Raw genomic sequence first — 16,237 nt, 5'->3', positions numbered from 1 at the left:
AATTTTGAGATTTCATTATTTAATAAAATAACATTACTTAAATGTTAACACAAGTTCTTCTAATTTCCACATGAAAAATGTAAATGTAATTATTGGTAATTCACTTGTGACTTAGGGGTGTTACATGGTCATTTACCTCATGAACTTTAGTAAAATTACAAAAAGTATATCACAAGTATAGTTGATATGCAACTCTTTTAAAGTGTATCATTCATATAAGACAAATTGTACGTACAATGTCTATACACTTCTCTAATACATGATTCTATATCCAGAGCAAAGTTAGTCTATCATTCAAAAATATAATATTCATTACAAAAGGAGAAACTTCTTTTTACACAAAACACTAATTAAAGCCCTAAATGTATTCAAGTTAAACATAGTGACTTGTTTTAGTTCTAAAAGTGGTAAGCCTAGTGGGCTTAGTAAGAGCAATAATAGTTGAGCATATATGCTCTATGTATTGTTTTGGAGACTTGAACCCACATGCTTTCAAGTCTTTTGACGTAATTTTAGTTCTTTTCATCATCCTCTGGGGTCGTATGGTGGTTCTCTCTCATTCTGAGATCCAAATTTGCTTCCTCGGAAGTACCGTATTTGCTTCACCTATATTAGGGTCGGCTGCATTCAAAACAATTCAACAACGTTTGGAGGGCCAATCATGGCCATGGCGTTTTGCACAGAAATAATGATAAACTTGTGATGAATATTTAAAAGGCTACCTGAACCGAATTTCTATTCGCCACAGCTTGCAGCTTTTACAACGAGCTGCTTTGGGCTAGCTCTTCTCATCGCCTTTGAAGAAAAAAGAGGGAGAACTCTTCCAATCTGCTTTTGCGGTAGTGGTGAGAACGCTAAGGAGATTTGGGAGATGAGATCCATGGCTAAACGACAATCTCTGGTCCTTAAGTATTTTATGAACGCACTCCTTTGTTCACAAGAAACAGAAAGAATGAAATGCACAGCTTTCTGAATGATTTTCCGCTCGTAATCTTGGGGTGATCGGTGCGGATTTCATTTCAAATTTTGAAATTTACCGCTTGGCTAGCCAAGTTTGAAATATACCAACTACATCTACTGCATTAACTACGTACGTCAGAACAGTTAAGTCAGATTGGTCCGGCAGGATGTCGGAAAAGTTGAGTTAGATTGGTCTGGCCTGACGACGTCGGAAAGATAGAGCTATCGGATGTATGGGTCATATCGTTGAATCCGCATGCGCTGTAAAATCAGGTTATGAAGTATGTATGTGAACCAACCATTAGCTCTTGCCGTGCCCAATGGCCCCAACTCAACGACTTCTTGACAATGGCCTCCTCCTCCTCCCGTCTTGCACGCCATGACTCAACGCAACCACTTCTTCTTCACTAATTAATAATTAAATGCTTGAAAGCAAAATTTCTGACTGGATCTTCCCATGCTTCCATTCCGTCTTCACCACGCCCAAAGTTTCATAATGACACCACCACCTCCGTCTTCACTACGCCCAAATTTCGGTGGAAATCTATGGAATTGTGGGTCCCGCTCCAGCCTTTTCTCACTCTTTCAATAATTACATCCACAAATAATTATAATTATTAAAAAATAAAATAGATTTTATTATTTAATATAAATAATAAAATAATCAGATGTAGATCACTCAACGACCTGAATGTTGATCACTAGAAATTACGCCTCATCTTCACACTCTTTCATCCGCTCCTTCGCTCGTTGACGAGAGGACGAAAAATTACATGATTCACCCCCTCTCTCTTTATAAATACTCGTGACCATCCTTCACATTCATACCATCCTTTGCCATTCACTTCTCCAACATTCCCATTTCTCCTCTGCATTTCCATTTCCAGCACCATGCTGTTCCTCGCTTTTTCTTTTCCTCTTCATTTTCTCTTTTTCATCTTCACTTTTTCCTTCATCTCCGTCTCCTCCTCCTCTCCGCATTCATTTCATGACGATCGACAGTCTCTCTTAGCTTTCAAAAACAAAATAAGCAGTGATCCTCATGCTTCCATGGTCAACTGGAGTCTCGCACTCCCCTTCTGCAACTGGCCCGGCGTCACCTGCAGCCGCCGTCACATGGACAGAGTCGTCTCTCTCGACCTCTCTGACATGGAACTGCAGGGCACCATCTCTCCTTACCTCGGCAATTTGTCCTTTCTCCATTACCTTGATCTTTCTAACAATGCCCTCCACGGTTATATCCCACGTCAACTGGGACGCCTTTTCCGTTTGAAGACGCTTTGGTTATACCGCAATCAATTGGAGGGAAACATTCCAAGTGATCTGGGCAATTGCACAAATTTGGTTTCCATCTGACTGGAAGTATTCCCCATAAGCTGGGTTGCCTAACATTTCTGGAGCTCATTTACTTAGGAGCCAACATTCTCACAGGTATGAATCTTCTTCCTTTGGATACCTTTCAGTTTTGATTATTTTAGAGGTTGCAAAAAATTATCTCCCTTTTTATCAAATATCTTAAAAGCTTTGAGTGACTTAAATTTTCACAAACAAGCTTTCGCAGGAAGCATTCCTGAAGAATTGGGCCTTCTCATTAATCTCCAATCACTTGATCTTGGAGATAATTCCCTCCATGGTTATATCCCACGTCAACTGGGACGCCTTCTCCGTTTGAAGACGCTCTGGTTAGACCACAATCAATTGGAGGGAAACATTCCGAGTGATCTGGGCAATTGTACAAATTTGGTTTCCTTGTGGCTCACCTACAACAATCTGACTGGAAGTATTCCCCATGAGCTGGGTTCCCTAACACATCTGCAGCAGCTTTACTTAGAAGCCAACATTCTCACAGGTATGAATCTTCTTCTTTTGGATACCTTTCAGTTTTGATTATTTTAGAGATTGCAAAAAATTATCTCCCTTTTTATCAAATATCTTAAAAGCTTTGAGTGACTTAAATTTTCACAAACAAGCTTTCGCAGGAAGCATTCCTGAAGAATTGGGTCTTCTCATTAATCTCCAATCGCTTGATCTTTCTGGAAATGCGCTACAGGTTATATCCCAACTCAGTTGGGACGCCTTTTCCGTTTGAGGCGTCTCTGGTTGCAACAAAATCAATTGGAGGGAAACATTCCAAGTGATCTCGGCAATTGCACAAATTTGGTTTCCTTGGCGCTCTACAACAACAATCTGACTGGAAGTATTTCGGAAGAGTTTGGCTCCCTCATACATCTGAAAGAACTTTACTTATTTGGAAACAACTTCATAGGTACTATTCGTCTTCCTTTGGAAATCTCTGGGTGTTGGCTTTTTTAGAAATTTAAAAATGGTCTTACTCGTGTTATTGTGAATTGTCAGGTTACATTCCCAAATTTCTGTCAAATATCTCCACTTTGGTTGATTTGGATATTTCTCAAAACAAACTCATTGGTAGCATTCCACAAGAATTGGCCAACTCACTAGTCTCCAAACACTTTACCTTTATGACAATGAATTATCAGGCCCCATTCCCACTTCTTTCTCAAATATCTCTACCTTGGTTGACTTGGAAATTTCCATGAACAAACTCAATGGAAGAATTCCACAAGAATTGGCCAACTCACTAGTCTCCAAACACTTTACCTTTATGACAATGAATTATCAGGCCCCATTCCCACTTCTTTCTCAAATATCTCTACCTTGGTTGACTTGGAAATTACCATGAACAAACTCATTGGTAGCATTCCACAAGAATTGGGCCGACTCACTAGTCTCCAATCATTTTACCTCTATGACAATGAATTATCAGGCCTCATTCCCACTTCTTTCTCAAATATCTCCACTTTGGTTAACTTGGAAATTTCCAGTAACAAACTCACTGGAAGCATTACTTTTACTTTGTCAAATATGGTTAACTTGAGTTTTCTTGGTTTATGGGGAAATCAACTTAGTGGAAAGATACCAAATTCCATTGGAAATTGTTCAAAACTCAAATCACTCTCTCTAGCCTATAACATGTTGAGTGGGAGTGTCCCAACAACATTAGGTAAGCTATCCCTCCTTGAAAGATTATCTTTGCTTTCTAATCAACTTGACAGTGGAAGTGCTACAACCATGCCTTTTCTCATAGCCCTTACCAATTGTTCCCACCTAAAAGAACTAGACTTGAGAGACAATAAACTCGCTGGTGTCTTACCCCTTGCCATAGGAAAACTTTCTACCAATTTGTCTTAACATTAGCAAACAACTTGATAGAAGGGAACATACCTCCACATATAGGCAATCTTACCAGCCTAACCTATTTAAATTTATCTGGAAATTCTTTAAATGCTAGCATTCCATCATTAAGAAACCTTAAAAATTTAGAAAGATTAGTTTTAGGAAACAACAAATTACAAGGAGACATCCTTGACGACTTTGAAAATTTACAACGACTTGGTCTCTTGGACATCAGTGGAAACATACTCTCTGGAAAGATTCCCAATTCGCTTGCACCCCTTAAACAATTAAGATTTCTTCTCCTCCATCACAACCAATTATCAGGGAGCATACCTTCCAACTTAGGAAACTGTACAAATTTGGAATTGCTCGACCTGTCACACAATAAACTCATTGGAAACATACCACGTGAGATTGTTAAGCTTTACAATCTAAATTTCTATTTGAATTTGTCTTGGAATTTATTAGAAGGCTCCTTGCCCATGGAGATTGGTAAAATTTCAATGGCTCAAGCTATAGATATTTCTGCTAATCACTTGAGTGGAGTCATTCCATCTACACTTGGAAGTTGTGTTGAAGTAATTTCGTTGAATTTATCTCAGAATTCCTTCCAAGGTTCTATTCCAGATTCACTTGAAAATTTGCAAAGCCTTATGAGCCTAGATCTCTCTTCCAACCTTTTATCTGGGACAATACATATTACTCTCAACAAGCTGAAAATGCTTCAATATTCAAATCTATCTTTTAACAAGCTTGCTGGGGAAATTCCAACAGGGGGAATTTTTGCAAATGAATCAATTTCCATATCCTTAAATGGAAATCCCAACCTTTGTGGACCAAAAATATTCCAATTATATCCTTGTCCGATGTTGAGATTGCAACAAGATGATGGAGCTTAGTGAAAAGAGTCGCCTTCACTAAGTGGGCCCGCAGGCTATTTTTGGCGCAAGTCTATTTTTAGACTATGTCTATTTTTAGACATATGGATCATGTCTATGGATTGCAGGTTGCTGTTTATGGATGATTGATCAAGTTGGGAAAAATAGATGGACTTCTATTTTTGATGAAAGTGTGAGTGATCACAGTGTGAGTGATCAAAGTCTATTTTTAGACTGGCTGTCAAAAATAGAAAAGTCAAATATTATTATCTCACAATAATATTTGGACTATAAACTTAATCTTATTCTCTTGGAGCACTTCAGTTTGAGCTACAGAGGTGGCACATGCAGCTGTCAGAAGGAAATACGCTTTTCTTATGAGTCAATTGACTTGTTGCATGCATGACTTCAGTTAGAACTCAATCAGTTGAGTTTGGTGGAGTTGATTGTGGAGTTGATGGAGTTGTGTTCAGTTTAGCTTTGTTAAACTGGTTGTATTTAGTCTAACTGGCAAATAGACTAGAGATGAGTTGGGTGAATTAGTTATTAATTAATCCACAAGTTATTAACTCATAATACAACTAATGAATACATCAGTTAACTAAGTTGCATGTCAGTGCATGTTCAGTTCAACAGGGACAGGTGGTAGAGAATCAGATTGCTATCAGTTGTGACTATAGTTGTGCACCAGATCTTGCACAATCAAGGGATTGAGTATGCCAATGAGTTTGCTCACGTATTTGCCCACATTTTAGGCTTTTCTCACGTCCACAAAGAGTGAGTGACTATTTTGCAGGTGAAAAACAAGTTTGGGAAGCCATTCTCATCAGTTCTTGAGCAGGTATTGAGCAGTGGAGGCAGGCAAGCAGTGGAAGAGATTTGGAGATCAGATCTGAGCTGTATTGTGTGTAACAGAGGTGGAGATACTTGTGAGAAGTACTATGCTGTGTAATGTTACTTGACTCAATCATTAATATACAGATAGTTGGGGTTTTTAGCGAGATGCTTTCCCCGGGATACATACTGTGTTAATGTGTGAATGCTCTTGATGTTTTATTGTTATTGATGCTGCTATATTGATGATCAACGTAGAGGAGTTTATGTATTGTGTATGTATTCCGCAATAGTACATGATCAGGATAATCTCTGTTGAATATGTGTTAAATTATTCAAAATTTCTACATGGTATAAGAGCGAGCTAGATAATTGTAGAAAAAGTTTCTACATGGTATAAGAGCTGTTGCTCATCAGATCTACTATTCAGGAAGTGTTTACATTCTATTTCTCTAGGCAGAGCCTGTAATCGGGCCAAGTAGCCTCTGGATTCATCCTTCCTTTGGAAGGTGAAATATCTGGTAAAAGCCCATACAGTCAATCTCTGTACGAGAAATATTTTGTTCTCACGAATCTTAGATCGGAAGCGGTTGAGTTGGTAGCTGGTGGAATTCGAATTTGCAGCAGTGTTGTTGAAATGTCTTTCAACAGATTGCAAATGTTATTCCAAAGCAAGAGCGACCTGGCGCTCAAGGATAAACTCAGTAACAATAAGTATGAGAATGGATCTTCATCAAAGGTATCTGATGAAGAGAATTGTGCTTTGGCTGCCAAAGCAAAGAAAGGGAAGAGCAAGAAAGCTTCTCAGTCTGGTGCGAAAGGCAAGAAGCAGGATATGTCCAAGGTGAAGTGTTTTCATTGTCACCAACACGGACACTATGCCACAAATTGTCCGCAGAAGAAGAAAAACAAGCAAGCTGCTGGATCTGCAGGGGGAGAGGCCTTAGCTTCTCAGTTTGAGCTTGATTTTTCATTGATCGCATGCTTGGTTTCAAGTGTGATGGGATCAGTGTGGTTCTTGGACAGTGGTGCGTCTTTTCACATGACGGGAGATAGAGATTTGTTCTCTGATCTGGAGGACAAAGATCTTGGAGTGCACATCGAGATGGATGATGATGGTAGATACAGTGCGACCGGTATCGGTACCATTTCCTTTGAGAGGGAGTCTGGTAAACCCTTTGTATTGAAGGAAGTCATGCATGTTCCAGGATTGAAGAAGAATCATCTCAGTGGCGATGTTAGAAGACAAGGGGTATGATGTTGTTTTCAGCGAGGGAAAGGCCTTCCTGCGCAGCAAGACAACTGGTGAGACCCGGAAGATAGGGGTTCGAGTGAGGAACCTTTATCAGTTGCATGTAGATGGATGCGCAGCAATGGCAGGCAAGGAAGAAGGATTGGTGAGCCGGGATGATGGCGAGTTGTGGCACAGGAGATTGGGTCACCTTCACCATGGAGCCTTGAAGATACTGCAGCAGATCACTACAGGGCTTCCTAAAGACACACTTGCGCAGTCAGATCAGTGCAAGGGGTGTACTTTGGGGAAGTTTGTGAAAGCCACCTTTCACGAGAAGGATAGTCGCGCCACGACGATCCTTGAGAGAATTCACACAGACGTGTGTGGACCTTTCTCAGTTGCTTTGACAACAAAACACAGGTATTATGTGATTTTTGTTGATGATTTCTCTCGTAAGTGCTAGATCTTCTTCATGCAGAAGAAGAGCGAGACATATTCAAAGTTCTGTGAATTCAAAGCACTGGTCGAGAAGGAGTCGGGGAAGAAGGTGAAGGCTCTTAGGAGCGATAATGGTGGTGAATACATCTCGGACGAGTTCAAGGATTTTTGCAAGGCAGAAGGGATTCGTAGAGAGCTCATAGCTCCCCATAACCCACAGCAGAACGGGGTAGCTGAGCGGAAGAACAGAACAATTGTGGGTGCTGCACGGGCAATGTTGCATGATCAGGGCCTACCCCTTCACTTGTGGGCGGAAGCATGCAATACAGCAGTTTATGTGCAGAACCGTTGTCCTCATAGGATACTTGGCATGAGTACACCTGAAGAGACTTATTCTGGTAAGAAGCCTGATCTTTCTCATTTGAGGATTTTTGGTGCTAACGTTTACATGCATGTGACGAAGGATGCCAGAAAGAAGTTGGAGCCGACTGCAGAGGTTGGGATATTTGTGGGGTACACTGATACGCCCCACAACTATCGTGTGTATTTTCCAGACAGTGGTAAAACTGTTGTGCGACGGGATATAAAATTTCAGGAGGAGAAAGCCATGAAGTGTTCGCTTGAGAGGGAGCTACACTTGCATGCAGATGAGGAGCTATTAGTTCCTAAGGATGAGCTTCAGGACGTGGATCAGCCACAGGACGAGGTTCATGGAGTGGAAGAGACCACTCATGCAGCGCCAACCATCAGAGGGCGAAAGCGCTTGACAGAAGCTGAGCGACTGGCTCAAGATGCAGAGAAAGTTGTAGGACCACCTACAGCCCAACGCAGGCAGAGACAGTCACCTGATCGGTACACTGGATACATGGCTCTTATGAGCAAGTGTGTTGTGACTGAGCATTCCTCTTTCGAGGAAGCTGTGGAGGATCCCGCATGGGTAGACGCCATGGTGGAAGAGTATGATTCTATTGTCAGAAACAGTGCATGGGAGATTGTTCCTAGACCGGAAGGGAAATCAGTGGTGGGTTCGAGATGGATCTACAAAGTTAAGCAGGCAGCTGACGGGAGTGTGGAGAAGTACAAGGCAAGATTTGTTGCCCGAGGCTTTTCACAGATTGAGGGGATCGATTATGAGGAGACCTTTGCACCTGTCGCAAGGTATTCTTCCATACGAACGATTCTTGCTCTCTCAGCGCAGATGGGATGGCACATTCATCAGATGGATGTGAAGACTGCGTTCCTCAACGGAGTCATTGAGGAGGAGGTGTACATTGAGCAACCCGAAGGCTTTGAAGTCTTCAGCAGTGAGTCGCATGTGTGCAGGCTCAAGAGAGCGCTGTATGGGTTGAAGCAAGCACCACGTGCTTGGTACACACGGATAGACAGCTATTTCACAGGACTTGGATTCTCCAAGAGCGAGGCGGATCCTAACCTATACCAGATTGTGGTGGAGGGTAAGTTGCTTATCATTGTACTGTATGTTGATGATTTGATTCTAACGGGTGATGAGCTGTTGATACTGTCATGCAAGAAGGATCTTGCTACAGAGTTTGAGATGAAGGATTTGGGCCTCCTTCACTATTTCCTAGGATTGGAAATATGGCAGCGCAGTGGTGGACTGTTTGTTTCTCAGGACAAGTATGCTCGGGAGATACTGGAGAAGTTCAACATGCATGGCTGCAAGCCTGTTGATACTCCTCTTCCTGGAGGTTGGAGGAAGGAGGATGCCACTTCGGGAGAAGAAGTGGATGCCACTGTTTATCGACAGTTGGTGGGGTCGCTGATGTATTTGGTCAATACACGACCTGATATATGCTATGCAGTTAACCAGCTTTCACAAGCTATGGTTAAGCCTACCAAGCTCTTCTGGAAGGCGGGCAAGCATGTATTGCGCTACTTGAGAGACACATCGGGATATGGTTTGTGGTACAGACAGGAGGATGAGGTGAAGCTATGTGGCTTCACGGATGCAGATTGGGCAGGGAGCCCAACGGACAGAAAGAGCACATCAGGAGGGGTCTTCAGTATTGGATCGACAGTAGTTTCTTGGTACAGCAGGAAGCAGAGATCTGTGTGGATGAGGATGATCCTGGTCGGGTTTTTCGGGTCCAAGCACATCAGGTACCATCATATCAGAGATTGTGTGCAGCGGAGGATCATGTTACTTTCGTACATTCCAACGGAGGATCAGGATGCTGATATTCTGACGAAGGCTCTCACTAGGAGCAAATTCGAGTACCACCGAGGCAGGATAGGGGTTGCTGATAATCCATATCTTGTCGAGAGGGAGTGTTGAGATTGCAACAAGATGATGGAGCTTAGTGAAAAGAGTCGCCTTCACTAAGTGGGCCCGGAGGCTATTTTTGGCGCAAGTCTATTTTTAGACATATGGATCATGTCTATGGATTGCAGGTTGCTGTTTATGGATGATTGATCAAGTTGGGAAAAATAGATGGACTTCTATTTTTGATGAAAGTGTGAGTGATCATAGTGTGAGTGATCAAAGTCTATTTTTAGACTGGCTGTCAAAAATAGAAAAGTCAAATATTAGATATCATTTTTGGGATTCAACTGCGTTAAGTAAGTCATTCAAACGTATGACCATTTCCATGAGAGGTAGTCGTAACTGACTAATTTCTCATGATTATTTGAATAGTTCACTTAGCACTCATTGCATCGGGTGATGCTCACAGGGGTGAAGAAGTGGGATTGAAACTAGTGAAATGTGGAGAACGAATCACATAGCATCAATCATCACTTCTGGGGCTTGCACCCGGCAACCAAGACTTCCCAGGAGGTCACCCATCCCAGAACTCCTCTGGCTCAAGCGCGCTTAACTGTGGAGTTTTTCCCACAATCAAGCCCACTTAGCTTGCTACCCCATTTGCAAAACCTTAGCAAGTATTGTGCCTCATGAACCATTCAAGTAGAGATCCCTTGACTCTTTTTGAATTTAAGTATGGGGGATTACGCAGTGCATTATATTAGATATCATTTTTGGGATTCAACTGCGTTAAGTAAGTCATTCAAACGTATGACCATTTCCATGAGAGGTAGTCGTAACTGACTAATTTCTCATGATTATTTGAATAGTTCACTTAGCACTCATTGCATCGGGTGATGCTCACAGGGGTGAAGAAGTGGGATTGAAACTAGTGAAATGTGGAGAACGAATCACATAGCATCAATCATCACTTCCGGGGCTTGCACCCGGCAACCAAGACTTCCCAGGAGGTCACCCATCCCAGAACTCCTCTGGCTCAAGCGCGCTTAACTGTGGAGTTTTTCCCACAATCAAGCCCACTTAGCTTGCTACCCCATTTGCAAAACCTTAGCAAGTATTGTGCCTCATGAACCATTCAAGTAGAGATCCCTTGACTCTTTTTGAATTTAAGTATGGGGGATTACGTAGTGCATTATATTAGATATCATTTTTGGGATTCAACTGCGTTAAGTAAGTCATTCAAACGTATGACCATTTCCATGAGAGGTAGTCGTAACTGACTAATTTCTCATGATTATTTGAATAGTTCACTTAGCACTCATTGCATCGGGTAGTCAAATATTATTATCTCACAATAATATTTGGACTATAAACTTAATCTTATTCTCTTGGAGCACTTCAGTTTGAGCTACAGAGGTGGCACATGCAGCTGTCAGAAGGAAATACGCTTTTCTTATGAGTCAGTTGAGTTGTTGCATGCATGACTTCAGTTAGAACTCAATCAGTTGAGTTTGGTGGAGTTGATTGTGGAGATGATGGAGTTGTGTTCAGTTTAGCTTTGTTAAACTGGTTGTATTTAGTCTAACTGGCAAATAGACTAGAGATGAGTTGGGTGAATTAGTTATTAATTAATTCACAAGTTATTAACTCATAATACAACTAATGAATACATCAGTTAACTCAGTTGCATGTCAGTGCATGTTCAGTTCAACAGGGACAGGTGGTAGAGAATCAGATTGCTATCAGTTGTGACTATAGTTGTGCACCAGATCTTGCACAATCAAGGGATTGAGTATGCCAATGAGTTTGCTCACGTATTTGCCCACATTTTAGGCTTTTCTCACGTCCACAAAGAGTGAGTGACTATTTTGCAGGTGAAAAACGAGTTTGGGAAGCCATTCTCATCAGTTCTTGAGCAGGTATTGAGCAGTGGAGGCAGGCAAGCAGTGGAAGAGATTTGGAGATCAGATCTGAGCTGTATTGTGTGTAACAGAGGTGGAGATACTTGTGAGAAGTATTATGCTGTGTAATGTTACATGACTCAATCATTAATATACAGATAGTTGGGGTTTTTAGCGAGATGCTTTCCCCGGGATACATACTGTGTTAATGTGTGAATGCTCTTGATGTTTTATTGTTATTGATGCTGCTATATTGATGATCAACGTAGAGGAGTTTATGTATTGTGTATGTATTCCACAATAGTACATGATCAGGATAATCTCTGTTGAATATGTGTTAAATTATTCAAAATTTCTACATCCGACACCAAGAGGTCATTCTACAATTGTCAAAAGAGTACTATTGACAGTGAGTGGAGCTGCTGCTTTTATACTCTGTTGTTTGTTTTTAAGATTCCTATGGAGAGGGAATATGCATATTCAAAACATTCATGTTTCAAGATCTATTTTCCAAAAGTTAGAGCATCCAAGGATCTCATATCAAGAGCTTCACATAGCGACTAATGGATTTGACAAAGCCAATTTGTTGGGAACAGGTAGCTTTGGGTCAGTTTATAAAGGAATTTTGAATGATGGCACACCTGTTGCTGTGAAGGTTTTCCAATTGCAAAATGACCAGAGTGAGAAGAGTTTTGAAGCAGAATGCAGTGTCTTCCAGAAGGTTCAACATCGAAATCTAGTCAAAATCATAACCTCATGTTCCAACCTCCATTTCAAAGCTTTAGTGTTCAAGTTTGTGTCTAATGGAAGCTTAGAGAAGCATTTGTATCCTAAAAGAGATGACAACAATGGTGAGGATGTGTGTGAACTGGAGTTGAAAACACTATTAGAAATTGCCATAGATGTGGCCCATGCAATGGAATATCTTCATCATGATTGTTTTGTGCAAGTAGTACATTGTGATATAAAGCCTAGCAATGTACTTTTGGATGAAAATATGTCAGGCCATGTCACAGATTTTGGTATTGCAAGATTGATTGGTGAAAGCTCTACAAATTCACATGTTTCATCACTTGATTTAAGAGGATCCATTGGCTACATTGCCCCAGGTATGTCTTTCTTAAACAACATTTTCATTTTTCTTCTCTCATTAACAATATTTATATGGATTGATTGAGTAAAATTTAATGAATGTTTCTTTTACTGTAGAGTATGGATTGAGTGGAACGGTTTCATTGATTGAGTAAAATTTAATGAATGTTTCTTTTACTGTAGAGTATGGATTGAGTGGAACAGTTTCCACCCAGGGAGATGTTTATAGCTATAGAATTCTGTTATTGGAAATGCTCACCAGAAAACAACCAACCAGTCACATGTTTGTGGGAGACCTAAACTTGCACAATTGGGTGAACTTTTCATACCCAAACAATGTGAATGAGGTAATTGAAAGCAACCTTTTCAGTGAGGTGTGTGGAGATGAAATTAATGAGAACAAAGTATATAAATGTCTACTAGATTTGCTGCATGTTGGTTTTCTTTGTTCAAAACATTCACCGGAGGAAAGACCAACTATGAGAGTTGTGGTAAGGATGTTGGAGAGTATCAAAGAGGATTTGGAGGCAAATGTAGTTGCTTCTAGAAGATTGAGGCGAAGCATATCCAAGTTGCTAATCGATACAAATGCAATAAGGAATGATGCCTCTACATCAAATGACCAAAGTTCTTGTACATTTTAGTTTATGAAGTGAAGAATGGAAAATATTTTAGGTCTTTCCATCATTCATGTAATGTTAATATTTTTTTAAACTTTTAATTATTCAAACAACCTCATGCTAGTATGCATTATCATATTGTCAACAAGGAAATTACATGGTTTTGCAACACTATATTGAATAGATTGTAGGTTTATATTCAATTTGATTTTTTCATCTATCCATGATGTCAATATTATTATCTATAGATTAAATTTCTTCGAAATTATTTGTATTATGTTTGTATATATAGAAGAAACTATTTTTATTTAAAATGCAACAACAAACTTACAAACGTGGATTTGAACTTTATGACTTGATTATATGAACCATGTTGAAGTCTAGTTAGTTTGATTGTATTGGTAGCAATAACTTAGTTGTTTGTAACATCCACTTACCATATATGTGTGTATGTGTGTTTTACAAACCATTTTCACCCCAGAAAAAATTGCAAGACCAATTTTTGGGTCTTAAAATTGTTTCAAGTACATATGTTTCATCTCTTTCAATAACTCATAGCAAAACCCATCGTATGTTTGAGATGGACAGTGAGCTTTCCTATTTTAGGAAAAAAAGGTTTTATTTGATAAACTAACTTATATTTGAAGGTGTAGAAACAAACAACCCCCCTTTAAGTGCTTCTTTAGAATCCATATTCACCATATAAGTTGAGGATTTAGTACTTTGGGTATGTAATTTTTGTAATAATAAGATTGTTGTCAACATTTCCCCCCTAATTACAAGGGTTGATGGTTTAGAGATAAGGACAAATATAATGCATCTTTCATATAAGGATGATATCAAATACGAACCTTGAATTGATTTGTCTTGGTCTTGGTCAATATGAGATGTGCGATGAAGACTCATTCACAAAATTATGGCTCCTTTTTTCTGAAGGATACTATGAATTCTTTTTAGCATATATAGAACATAATTTCATAATTTTATTTTAATGAAATTACAAATTCTTTTTGCATAGAAAAAAGAAGTGAAGGGATACAAATATAGCTAATCGAAAGTAAGAAGACCAAGGAAAAGTGTGGTATTGTAGTGCAAGCCTTATTTCCAAAACATCTACATCTACCTAGTGGTAAACTATGTCTACTTCATCAAATAGTTGTATTGCAAAGAAACAAATAAGTTTTTCTAAGACCAAGAGAATGTGATATTTGAGTTGAATGCTTAATTCCAAAACATCTATATCCACATAATGGTCAAATTTATCTAGTCTTCATCCAATATTTACAAACAAATTATTGCGACCTCCATAAGTTAATGCATTTGCTAACATCTTAGAAATGCATAAGTTGATGCATTTGTTATGCATTTAAAATCATCTTTAATATACTTAAGAGTGAGTTTGTGAGTTTTTTTTCTAAAAATGCTTGTTTTACTTGCCTAGTCTGTTGAATTATTGATTATGTGTTTGAAATTATTTTTAAGGTTTTCAAGTGTGATCTCATTGTTTCAACATAATGTATAGCATTAGTTGTAATAATTAGGACAAATGGATCCACTAAATGTTTATATCTTTTCCAATACTAGTGGACATATAATATTAGTTGTCTACAAATAACTTGTTGCACCATTTCTTTCCAAAAATCAAGATTTATTAGAAAATGAATAAGCAAGACTATATAAGCACCATCGTACACTCCCAACATACTAATGATGGAAAAAAAAATAGACTTTATAGATACTTCATCATTGGATTCTAGGGATTACACTTATGGGTATATTGAAGAAATCCTTTTAAGACCTATGCATGATGAAACTTGATGGAAGCATATTTTTAAAAGATTCTTAGGAAGCTTCCTAATATATAGACAAAATTTTAACTCTTTAATGTGAAGGGAAAGTAAAAGTTTAACTAATAAGTGATCCAATCACTGAGGTGGAAGATCAATATGGAGTAACTTCCAAATAGTATCAATGCTAAATCTTATGGTTAGGTTTTCTATCATTCTTAATGTCCTTCCTTCTTTGAAATATATTTCCCTTTTCTTAATATTTACAAAAGTAATAAAAGTTGAAGTTGCAAGGAAATATACATAGCTTCATGTAGAACCTTGAAAATAAAGCCTCCCACATCTCAAAGCAAAGGTGGAGGCACAATATTCAACACTAGTCTAAAACTAAAATGAAAATAATCAAACTTCTTGCTAGTTTTGCATTTGCAATGGACACTTGCTAATTCTCTCTATTAATAAGTGATTATTTTTCTCTTAATTATATGCAATTTAATGTTTCCTTTAGGATTAGTTTTCAACATCACCCTTTGCCATAAGGGGTATCATAGATTTAATTTCAAGAACATAAATACTATGTTTGCCACATAAAAGCAACAAAAGTCAAATATTTTCCTTGTTCCTTCACAACTTTCTATTTCCTTTTTGAGAAGAAACAAAAAAAAATAATAAAATTCTATGTTTCATAGAAGTATATATGGTTTGATGGAGAACCTTGACCACTAACCCATTGTATTCTTGATTAGACTAACCCAATTTTAAATCAATATAATCACATTGTAAACTTAATGTTGGAAATCTTTTAGTAATGGATGAATTAATGAAATATGTGATGGATTCTTTTCTCACATGGAAATATTTGGGCCATGTAAGATATCATTTCCTCTAAGTACTTGTCACACATATAACAACTATCTCCCCCCTCTTATTATTTGTTATGTCCTTAATTAATTTTAAATTTAATATTGCTAATATCACAATTGAATAGGATAACACAAAATTAAGAAATCTAAACTTGTAAATTGTGAAGAAAGTTTACTGGGTAAATAAGCATAAATGTAAAGAGGCATTGTT

At 38.7% G+C, this 16,237-nt stretch overlaps 1 protein-coding gene and 1 pseudogene across 2 annotated transcripts; both read left to right on the top strand.

Moving 5' to 3' along the window:
- The first annotated feature begins 2,309 nt into the window (after nt 1-2,309).
- LOC149244389 (uncharacterized) lies at nt 2,310-5,214 on the top strand (annotated as a pseudogene). Its single transcript, XR_016246052.1, has 3 exons — nt 2,310-2,391; nt 2,522-2,809; nt 3,316-5,214. The product of XR_016246052.1 is annotated as an uncharacterized LOC149244389 (transcript).
- Nucleotides 5,215-11,820: 6,606 nt separating this feature from the next.
- On the top strand, nt 11,821-13,555 carry LOC149244388 (receptor kinase-like protein Xa21). Its single transcript, XM_089374838.1, has 2 exons — nt 11,821-12,773; nt 12,940-13,555. Exons 1-2 carry the CDS (start codon nt 11,972-11,974, stop codon nt 13,398-13,400), a joined length of 1,263 nt encoding a protein of 420 aa, XP_089230964.1. The 5' UTR covers nt 11,821-11,971; the 3' UTR covers nt 13,401-13,555.
- The last annotated feature ends 2,682 nt before the right edge of the window (nt 13,556-16,237 follow it).

This window comes from Pinus tabuliformis, chromosome 8, assembly GCF_031772625.1.
Source record: "Pinus tabuliformis cultivar Carrire ecotype Pingquan chromosome 8, CPIR1, whole genome shotgun sequence".
NCBI lineage: Eukaryota > Viridiplantae > Streptophyta > Pinopsida > Pinales > Pinaceae > Pinus > Pinus tabuliformis.
Note: the sequence above shows the minus strand (reverse complement) of the source record. Positions and strands in the feature narration are given on the sequence as shown.